The sequence below is a fragment of the Rhagoletis zephyria genome, unplaced genomic scaffold (assembly GCF_001687245.7).
Source record: "Rhagoletis zephyria isolate East Lansing unplaced genomic scaffold, Rhagoletis_zephyria_1.1 Rzeph_scaffold_00422, whole genome shotgun sequence".
Taxonomy (NCBI): Eukaryota; Metazoa; Arthropoda; class Insecta; order Diptera; family Tephritidae; genus Rhagoletis; species Rhagoletis zephyria.
Genome location: NW_016157506.1, coordinates 223,405 through 235,509, shown reverse-complemented (window position 1 = coordinate 235,509; position 12,105 = coordinate 223,405). Strand labels below are relative to the sequence as shown.

Sequence of the window (12,105 nt, the reverse complement as noted above, 5' to 3'; positions counted from 1 at the left end):
CATAAATAGCTACTAGTGTAAATAATACATATGTATATGATGAAACAGGAACAGTCGTGCGAAAACCCAGGTCAATATCTGCTGGAAGTGCTGGTTTAAGTATGCTGCTTTGCTTTTTCCTAGGCTAAATAGATACTTTCAAATCATAATTCACATGAATTATATATTCACTGAGAAACCCCGGTTGCCATCAAACTTTATATTTTTAAATAACTATGCGCACACCGAAACAACTCGCGGCGATGGAAACACTGAAACTGAGACAAACAAGTCTGGGCATGTCATAGCACACACTTTTCTTTCTCTACCTATCGCAGTGATCGACATGCCATAGCTTACTGTGCGCTCTGTGGCCACACCGTGTTTCACCCATATCCGAACAGCGGTAGCGGAGCAATGATTTCCACGCACACAGTCTCATTCATTGAATCGTTTTTATGCAATGCTCGGCATACTAGCGCATTCAAACGATTCAATATGTGGGACTGTGTGCCAGTGTTGCCAGTAACTGGGTTAATAAAATGCCGTCCAAATATGATCTAAATCCCATTTTATACTAAAGTTATAACAGAAATCCCGCTCTGTATGTATCTATTATTCATAAAATGCTTTCGGATGAAAAACCACAATCATGACTATATAGTAGATATGCATATACATAGCCTTTATATGGGTCCCTCCACGTCAAAACGCATGCCGCTTTGCCCAAAAGTGGTGGAGAGTCATCGTTATTTTTAAGATGTAAAAAGTGAGATATTTTTACGTAGAATCGAAGGTTATCTGGCGCTTATAAAAAAAATAGCAATTCGGTACTAAGTCACCATTTTCCGACCAGTCTCAAATTTTCCTATTAATCGTTTATGAAAATCTATATAAGCGACAAAAATCGTAATATGTATATGTTTTTGGGGTCACTGAACCCGAATCCGGGTCAGTTTGGTCTCACGAGGTCAGTATCGAGGTCATTTGGAGGTCAACTAAACGAACTATTGAAACCTCGAAAGTGAATCCAATCCAACTGATTAAAATTTTCTATGAAATATTATCGAAGTGATTTTGGAAAAATCTTTAGAAAAATCATGACATTCGAAATTGTATATTGATTTCTATAAAGGGTACTAGTTTTACTCCTGAGTAAAACATTATTTTTATAGTACGTGCCTAAAAGAGACTATTTTCTTTTTAAATTTTTACAAAAAATTTTACAATAATAAAATTGGTGTAAATTTAAAAAACTCCACATATCGAGGTCCTCTGCAATAACGGCATAACTCAAAATTTCATGTTTTTGAGTTTTATATCGGGATAACCATATTTTTCTGTGGCAAATCGACATACGCTTGTTGTTACGAATCCGCATAACCGAAGTAGGCAACCCTTACTACTTAACAGTGGTACATGTCTCACATTTATCATGATAGGTTAGTGATGCTTCAATGTGAAATAACGACAATTTTAGTATTGTGCCGCTGTTCAGCAATGCAAATGGAGTTTTATTCGTTTAACTACTCAGGAGTTGTTACTTATTTCGTATTTTTGCTGTCCAAAACTTACTAAATCTTTAGAAAAAGTCATAATTTGGAAGCTTACAAATTTTCCCAACAGAATGACTGCAAATAATCCGGAATAATTACGTTCCAAGACATATTATTGCTAAATTACGAAACACAAAATCTTTAATTAGCTCTACTGAGAAATATGTAATTTTGAGTTGTGTCATTATTGCAGAGGACCATCGATATTTGCAATATGCTCACAAAACTTATTATTTCTTTAAATAGTACAAATATTCTTTCCAAAGTCATATAAAATCTTGAAATTGGTTAAAAAATAACCGAGCTAAATATTTGTTTGTGCCGGAAGTCATGCGAAAATGTTACCCCCCTTTTATTATTATTATTATTACCTCCCTTTTATTAGCTCGGGATGTAACTATGTAATATTGATACGCCTAAAAGATGCAGCAATTTATATTCTCAAGTTACATACCTGATGACAGTACGAATGGAAATTATAATAGCGAGGTTTTAGTTTTTTTATTATTATTATTACCTCCCTTTTATTAGCTCGGGATGTAACTATGAAATATTGATGATATTATTTTTCTATGTTGATAAGCTATATGAAACAATTTTGGAATATGCACTTTAAAATCTGTCCAAATTTCCAAATGGTTTAGAGTGTCAATATCATATAAATTAATATCATATTGTAGATGGTATTTGGCACCAAATCTTTCTACTAATAAAGTAGCAATTTATTAATGCAATAACATTTTGGATAATATTAATAGAATGTATATTCTAATAGTGCATAAATAGTGAAAAATCCACATTTAGAATAGTTACTGGAGCGAAGAGTTTGAAAGCATACAAAATAATTTTGGTATGTACAGTGCAAGGCGAATCTATACAAGGTGGTTTATCGGATCCGATGATTTCACGACGACTTTGTACCTTTTGTCTAAATGATGTGTTCGCTGCAATTTTGTTTTGTACTGATTGTCAATGTGCGTATAATTTGTTATTGTAATTTTTGTTTTTGTTCTGTTAACACAACCTTGTATAAATTCGCCTTGGTACAGTGTACATTGCACACAAAAGTCGATGCATCGAAAAAAATACATCGATATATTGATGTATATCGGAAGGTCCAATCCATCGCTTTTATTCGATACATCGAATAGCAAACATCGATGTTTCCGATGCATCGATGTTTTTTTTGCATCCCTACCCTGACTACTTTTGCTTAAACTTTTAGACTTATCTAAAGGTTGATGGAGAACTTTAAACGCATTTTTCTCGGAAAGATAATTTTAGTCGATATCACCCTTTTCTCAGTTGTGCTCACATATACATATATACATACATCATTTACTGAGCAGTTTCAACAATTTTCTAAAGGAGGCTAAGCTCAATTAGTATACCAAATTTGGTAGTTTTTGAGGTACACATATGTATATGATATAAGTGAGCGGAGCCACGCCCGTTTTCCTAAAATTTTATGAAAAACGAATTTTTCGCTAAATCGATTTATGTAAAGTAAATCTATTCATAATTGCTCCGTCATACGACTTATTTATGGCGATCTGGAGTAGCTGCATAACCGAGTTATATATCAAATTAAAGTGCAAGCTGCAGTTGCACAAAAGTAAAACGTGGCAGAAAAGTCGATAGTGAACAGTGTAATCTATTGAAAAATATTACCCAATTTTTCGTGGAATTGTGATTCGGATTTGTTGTTATTCATAGTTTTGAAAAATATTTCGCGAAAGCTAAAGATAAAAATAGCTGAGAGCACTTTCTTTTTTAAACACCTAGGATATCACTGACAAATTTAAAGGACCTGGGATGACGGTAAAACTCAAAACTTTAAAAACTGTTTGATGTGATTTTTGAAATGAACGATCCAAATTAACTGGTATACATATTTATGTATTTTAAAATTTTTAGAATCATTGGTTGCATTTTTTGAAAGAGGTAAGAAAGCTTTAGTTTAAAAGCGTGATACTAAATGCCTTTCACCATGCAACGGCGCCAATTTTAAGTGATTATGGCGTTTCAGAGTACGGCCTTGGACGGATATTGTGAAAGGTTGGACTGTACCTTAAAAATTACTGTTTTCTCACGGCCCACTGTAGGAAGCTATGAGTAGAGTAAGGCCCTTTAATGACTTAAAAATTATCTTGGGTTATCAGGTCTCTAGCAATACAAGATTAATTATTGGGCCGTATGAGTAAAAATAAGCAATTGATTTTTCATCNTTGGGTTATCAGGTCTCTAGCAATACAAGATTAATTATTGGGCCGTATGAATAAAAATAAGCAATTGCTTTTTCATAATATTTCAGACCTTTTACTCGATTTATTCAAACAAAAGTGAAGTAACAGGTATGAAATTTTAAGAAAAAGCAATTGCTCAGTTTTTATTCACGAAGTTCTTTCAATAAATTTTGAGCTGAATACTGAAGTATATTCATGAATATCACTTTTTATTTTTACTCAAGTTTAAATACTGACATAGATAATATCTGCAAGTATATTTCGGGTGAATGCATTAACCCGAATTTCGGCGGGTTGTTACTAGTACTGATGAATTCCTTAGCCACACTGCTAAAAAAATATGAAATATTATATTATATACATATATATAAATATAAAGTAAAGCGCGCATTTCCGCTTAACTTTGACAATTTTTTGCGATTGCATTAGGTGAGGTATAAATTTATTCAAAAGTAAGTTCACTTTTAGATAGGTACTACATATTTTGCAACTTTCATTTTTCAAATTAGCCATGGTCAAGATTGAAAATATTATAAAGAAAGGCTAAGTCTAACAATATATTGTTAAAGCNAGCGCGCATTTCCGCTTAACTTTGACAATTTTTTGCGATTGCATTAGGTGCGGTATAAATTTATTCAAAAGTAAGTTCACTTTTAGATAGGTACTACATATTTTGCAACTTTAATTTTTCAAATTAGCCATGGTCAAGATTGAAAATATTATAAAGAAAGGCTAAGTCTAACAATATATTGTTAAAGTTCTTTAAATTCCCTTTTCAAAACAATGCTGATTTTTAAAATCGGATGAAACATAGTCAAACAGTTAATAGATAAGTGCGTCAGTTACGAATATAAAATTTTTTTGATTTAAAAAAACTGAGGTTTCAGGAACTAAATATAACAAACTTGTTGGAATTATCGTGTTTTGCTATGGAGCTCTTCAGTTGCGATTCCATGCAATTTTCATTCACATCTATCAATCTTCACGCTAACTTTGTTTCTCAATACTATTGTTTTGCAGAAGTCCGCTCGGAAGGCAGAGTTGTTTGCTACTACACAAATTGGAGTGTCTACAGACCAGGCACAGCGAAATTCAATCCACAGAACATCAATCCATACTTGTGTACACATTTGGTGTACGCTTTTGGTGGATTTACAAAGGACAATCAGATGAAGCCGTTCGACAAGTACCAAGACATTGAACAGGGTGAGTCAATAAAAAATTGTGTTTTATAGATTTTAGTTAATTAAAAAATATGTTTGTTAACTTCATGTGTTCAAGAAGTGAACAAGTTGTTTAGAGCAACGGGTCGAATGTTTTGTTTAAAATTATTTAACTGTGCATATCGAGCCCTAACCGCCAAAATAACGTTAGCGACATTTTTTTCAAAATTGTATTTTTGATGCAGAAATATTCCTAGGGCATCTAGATGTATTTCTGCATCAAAAAGAAAATTTTGAAAACAATTGCGCTTACGTTATTTTGGCGGTTAGGGCTCGATATGTACATATAGCACATACTTAACCATTCAGGAAATCCAATTAATTTGAAAGTAATTTATAAACTACTTTATTTCCAATAATAACTAAATAATTGAAATTTGATATCAACTACTTTAAACTACTTGAATACGCTTTCGTTCTGCACTTCACAGATGGTTTTTCATATTTCCAAGACGCAAACAAAATATTGAATTACCATTTTCACATGTTGCCTTGTTCAGTTTGAATTGTGTGCAAGCAGCAAGTCGATTGTCCGATTCTGCATTTGATTTCAACTACTTTAAAATACATTTGCTTGCGGAACTTCAACTTCAGAATTTTTCTTTTCAATACGCTTTCGTTCTGCACTTCACAGATGCGTTTTCATACTTCCAAGACAAAAATTCTTTCTTTGAGTAAAAAGAGTATCAAAATTCGAAAGATTTCCTCACTGCATTTGTTTCAAAGTAGTCTTTCAATTATGTAGTTGGTTTAAAAGACCACTTTCTTCCGTCAGGGAAGTTTGGAAATACACTCATATGTATGTGTGTTTCCTTTCCTACGTTTGCATAGTAACAATTTCCCATAAACACATTCCAATTGAAAGCAATTAACCTTCCATCCTTTATCATATTTCTATGACATCCTGCTACTCTTCACTTAATACCATCCCTTTTGTGCCACCACTGCATAGGCGGCTATGCCAAGTTTACCGGACTTAAATCGTACAACAAGCAATTGAAAACAATGATTGCCATTGGTGGCTGGAATGAGGCCTCCTCACGCTTCTCCCCGCTTATGGCGAACCCAGAGAGACGTCAACAATTCATTAAGAACATTTTAAAATTCCTGCGCCAGAATCATTTTGACGGCATCGATCTAGATTGGGAGTATCCGGCGCAGCGTGAGGGTGGCAAGCAGCGCGACCGCGATAATTATGCCCAGTTTGTGCAAGAGTTGCGCGCCGAGTTCGAGCGTGAGTCGGAGAAGACCGGACGTCCACGTCTGTTGTTGACAATGGCCGTGCCAGCGGGCATCGAGAACATCGAAAAGGGTTACGATATACCAAAACTAAACAAATACCTCGACTGGTTCAACGTGCTCACATATGATTTTCATTCATCGCACGAACCATCGGCTAATCATCATGCTCCATTGTATTCGCTGGAGGAAGAGTCCGAATACAATTATGATGCCGAGTTGAATATTGTAAGTTATGAGAATGGAGGAAATATGAAGGATGTTGTAATTGAAATTTTGATTTGTGTAATTGAATTTTTTCCCTGTCATTTTGCTTTTGCTAGGACTATTCCATAAAATTTTATTTGAAAGCTGGCGCTGACCGCGACAAATTGGTGTTGGGAATACCCACCTATGGACGTTCATACACGCTCATCAATGAAGAGAGCACAGATATTGGAGCGCCATCGGAGGGGCCGGGTGAACAGGGTGATGCTACCCGTGAGAAGGGATACTTAGCGTACTATGAGGTATGTACACTGCAAATTGAGTTTATTTTTAATCATATAATTTTTATGTTAAATAATATCTGTGCCGTATACTAATATATGAAAATATCGAGGGCTTTTATTTAATACCCTCTATCTGCAATTTTCACATATGTATGAGTAGTCCACATGCAAACAGCGTTATGTGCTTTTATAATAGAAAGCCATAAATTTGAAAAAAACGACTACGATATCAAGTAACAGTATCAAGTAACTGGAGCAAATCAACTTACGCTGAGCTAGCCTGAAAAGGGACGGTACTGGTTCTTCATCTATCGCAAATCAATGCTTTCAACTGTCTTTTTTAACATGACGATGTCCTACGAAGTGACAATTGTCGCCCTCTGCAGAACTTTTGAACTTGTTCTGAGCTGACCCAGGTTAGATGGTTCTGAGACAGTTCATATAAAAACAGTTCCTAGATAGTTCAAAAAGGTCACCTCCGAGCTAGAAAAAATGTGGTTACTTTTCAGCTGGTTCTAAGAAGTATAGTATAGAGCATTTTCTTTGAATAAGCACGCATACAATTTTGTAAATAAAAAATACTTCATTTTAGGTTTAAATAGCTATTTGGTTTGCACTAATTTACTTTTTGAGGCAATTTGTGCTTTAAAATTAGGAACATAAAGTGTCAATTATTCCTTCATTTTCTAAAACCGTTATTCTTAAAAATAACTTATATTTGTTACGCATAACGTGGATTTCCGTGTTACTTATAGTTTATAGTTAAGTTTATAACTCTTTCAAAAAGTTTGGAACTTGAAGACATTTTATAGAGGTCTATCATGTTTGCATCACAGTTAGGAATTTGAGTTCAATTGGTTTATGGAATATGGGACATAGTACTTAAATAAACCTTTACGAAAAATATTTAAATGAAAAACATTGGAATTAAACAAAAATCACTGCATAACTACTCATTGCAGGTGCTCAGTGATATATTTATGTAGGTATGTGCAGTATCAGTCATATCAATAGCACCCTCATTTCAAAGTGAGATTGTTTACCACTTTCGGTTATTTTTTTAAATCTGATTAAAAAGTAAAAAATTTAGATGAAAACCCGTTAAATTTACTTTTGTTTTGTATAAAGTTTTAAAACACGGTTTACATGATATTGTTTTAAGCATGATCATTTTCTTTATAAAATAATAACAAACAAATTTTAACTCTCAATATATTGTGTATATATAAAAAAGAAATGGTGTACGCAGACTTTTGCTGTTAAGTTTAGCTTAACTAAATTTCATTGTTATATTTTGAATTCAATTTTATACGAACGTATATATGTATAACAATGTCATTAGTTGCGATCCCGTACGAGTCCGGAATAGTCAGAATCAGTCAGATTTTACTGGAAATCGATCCCGTACTCCAGACGTGGGCACTTTTTTGCCCGCGCAGCAGCGAAAGTGCGAGCGCGGGCTAGAGAAAGGGGAAAACAGTTTACGGGAGGCAGGGTATGAAAAGTGGCGAACAAATTATTTATATCTCCACCGACATCATGTTCATCGCAGTACGGCTGCTAGAGCTGGAAAACTATCGATGGCACTATCGATAGTATCGATGGGTTTTGTAAGCACTATCGATGGTTTTCACTCATACATACATTATTTTCAATAAAAGTAAAAGACGCCGGTACCTGTTTCATCTTGTCAGTCGGAAGTGACATTTAGTAAAGCATGGCAAATAATTTCAGAGCGGAGATGCTCCTTGAAGCCAAAAATCGTTGATAAACTTTTGTTCCTTAACAAAAATATGGACTTATTTTAACAATTCTGATCTCATTTACAATAAAAGTTGCTATGTTAAATTTTTGGACTTTTTCAATCAAAACTATCGATAGTACTATCGATAGTGTCGACATTTTCGATAGTATCGATGGCCACGAGTAGCGATAGTTTTCCAGCTCTAACGGCTGCGGTAGTACTGATTTTGTGCACCAAACAAAGAGCGTAAATTTTCCTCATATACACTATAAGCCATCGTTCGGACTTGCTCCGATAGGAGTAGATTTGTTCCATTTTGTCGAAATAATTTGAAACCTAGTCCTCTACTCCGCTCAACTGAAAATCTGCTCCGTTTGGTTGCATCAACAAATTTACTCTTCAAATAGAAAGGAGGTGGGGTTTTTAATAGCAAACTAAAAGTTATACTTTACCTTTTTATCGACACGATTGTTACATTGGTGAGCTACAGCACCTTTGCAAATACACTTGAATTCGTGAATAGGCCCTCACAATCGCCCGATTTGAACCCGATCGAAAAATATTGCTCTGTCTAAAGTTCTGTAATTGCGTCGTTGCCCACCGATGTAACAATTGTCCCGGTAAAGAAAGAATGAAATAACATTTTATTAATTTTAACCAAGGCATTTTAACTTAAATGATAATTGCTCGCTAGATTAGGGCGTCGTTCAACCAAAATCGGCCCGTGTAAATGACATCTCAACCGTAAAATTTTCCAGTCTACAGAAATCGACCCTTGTAAAGGCAGCTTTAGCCCCTTATTCAGCCCCAGAATACAGTGATACGAGGAGAAATGAATTGTTGTTTTTTTAAGATAAGAAATGCACATCTACTACGAAAACTTGATTTCTACTTCCATTTTTGCAGTCTGAACCCAGCAAAAAGCGCTCGATGAAGGTCAGCTAGTGATCAGTATTGCCAAGTTTTTTATTTAAAAAGGCACCAAAACACTGAAAATAGCACAAATTTGCCAAAAAAACACCAAATTTGTGTTGCTGTGTTTAATGGTATTTTTGCATATAAAGCTGTATGTTAAAATATTTTAAGTAATCACGCAATGTCACTTGTAAATATTTCCAACTATGTGCAGTTAATTAATTTAATTTGCAAAATGTTGTTTTTTATTCGTAACACAATTGGCAAAACTTAACTTGGTTTCTCTAGAGGCTTTATTTTCATGCAATTGCTTACTTTTGTACAAATGCCCACACCCAGCTAATTAGCAGAATATTCTATGAATTCCGTGATAGAGACTGTGTGAAAATATTGCGTTTGGTTTATCTGGGAGCATATTATCCAGAGGAGAAGCTCGGCCAAACACTAACATATGTGTAGGTCAACGGATAAAGTTTTCCGTACGTTTTGGAATGAATAAATGAATGAACAAAATAAATACAATGTCACCATAGAGTCACGTTTTTATTAGAACGAAACAAGCGCTAAACTAAAAAATGTTCGCGTTTTAATTCCCTAAACGCACTTAATTTATTGCGAAAGGCACAAAGTTGGCAACAGTTATAGCGATGTCAAATATGCTCATATACGAGCATGGACAGAGAGTGAGCGCCTGCTTAAAAAGCGTAAGCATTACATGCGTATACATGCGAGAGCGTAAAGGCCCGTTTACATACAACTTTGGCGTTGCGTTAGCGTTGGCGTCGCTTCGACAGCTGACTATGAATACATGCACTTATATTAAAGTCTCTACATAACCAAAGTTGGGCAACGCCCATGCCAACACAACGCAGAAAGATGGCCAACTCGCAACTTTTCACGCGCGTCGTTCGTTAGTTGTTCCAAATAATCAAAATTACCTTATTTAATTTTCCTTTTTAATCAAATGCGGACAAGAAATATAGTTTTTAATGCAATTATTGATATAAAATTTTGATTTATATGCCGCTGGTATGTAAATTTAGTGACCAAAGTATTCTCTGCTAAGCGTTCATTGTAGCAAGCACGGGCGTTACTCGCGCTGCTGTCAAAGCGACGCCAGCGCCAATGCAAGGCCAAAGTTGTATGTGGACGGGCCTTAACAAAGTGAACGCAAAATCGTTCAAACGTAACCCACCCGACCAAGAAACGTAGGTTAGCGGATGTTACGAGTTTTACGATAGTTTCTCTTACCCTCACGCTCCGCCTCACCTAAGAGTCTCGTATTTCAAACGGAAGTTGTGTTTTTGCTTTGTCCGTTGAATGTATCGAGATTGTTTTCGTTTTATAGTTTTTCTTTAACTTTTCTCGGACAAAATATTCGAAAAAGTATATAGAAGGAGGCATTGATTTAGTAAACATTTTGTAAGAAATTTTCTATCATTAAAAAATAAAACGTTTTGTTTCACGTATGCACGTGTTAATAAATTAATTGAAAATTATAAGGAATCACATAATAAATCAGAGTAAGTATTGAAACTCCTTTGCATTGCCAATTCCCACCCGACCAACGTACACGAGAATGCATCCGGTTTAGCAACACTTTCACTTACAAAACTATTGAGAACGGGTTCCGAAAAAGTATCGTAAAAGTATTACCTGTCGCTCAGTTTGTGGCAGCAGAGCTCTCGTTCTCGACATGCGTTTTCAAATGGCTTTTCGAAGTGTTTTCGATAGTGGAAACGTATCTCAGACGGAAGTTATTGCGATCCGTTTTGCTATCGAGAAATTAATGAAAGCGGCAATGATTTCGATCTGCTCTGTTATCGCGAAAGTAACGAAAACGAAAGATATTTCGATCTCTTTCTCCATCGATAAATTAATGAAAACGGCAATGTTTTCGATCTGTTCGATTATCGAGAAAGCAGCGAAAACGAAAGATATTTCGATACGTTTCTTTATCGAGAAATTAATGAAAACGATAATTAGAGCTGTTCCATTCCAGTTGATTCCCATATAAGAAGAGTGCTTTTACAATTTTAACAGTTGTTTTATATTTAACAGAATGATCAGTTTTATTAAGTTTTAAAACAATTTAAAAATTAAAATAATAAATATTCATTATTTAAAAATTATAACATGAGCATGTAACTAAAACTTATGATTCTTGTACATAATTTTCAATCCTTTGTTTTTTTCCTGGTACTTCTAAATTTTGTAGACTCGGGTCATGTGCGTAATGAAAATTTGTTTGACTTGTTTTGTCAAATTCGCTGTCCTCCAACGCAAACTTGTTTGTAAACGCGTCTTCAAATAATGATCGCCACGAGCTTCTTATAAATTTATCGTACGACTTCTCTCCATTGGTGCAAATTTCATTAACTTTAATACAAATATAGGTATATTAATATAAATATATATTAATGGAAACATTGGAAATTCAAAATTAAATAAAGTGTCTGCTTGTAGTAAATTGTATTGAGAAATGAAAATATTCAGCCCTATCGCAAATTCCATGTGAATAAATTGTTAATTTAACATGCAAAACAAAAACAAGTTGGGAAAAATTGTTTTTGTTTTACTTTATATTTTTCGGAAATATTTGTTCATGTGAAATTCGCGATAAAGCCGATTGTTTTAGGAAAATACATAAAAACTGCACTCACAGATTTTTTAAAATCCTTGATTGGCTACTGAGATGGGTTAAACAATGAA

The 12,105-nt window shown here is 34.5% G+C and overlaps 1 protein-coding gene across 1 annotated transcript in view; it reads left to right on the top strand.

The window, feature by feature from the left end:
- LOC108359618 (uncharacterized) overlaps positions 1-12,105 on the top strand; it is a 67,894-nt gene that overhangs the window by 9,527 nt on the left and 46,262 nt on the right. Inside the window, 3 exon segments of the mRNA XM_017611548.1 lie at positions 4,802-4,987; positions 5,957-6,471; positions 6,567-6,752. Coding sequence (XP_017467037.1) covers positions 4,951-4,987; positions 5,957-6,471; positions 6,567-6,752 — 738 coding nt within the window. The 5' untranslated portion in view covers positions 4,802-4,950.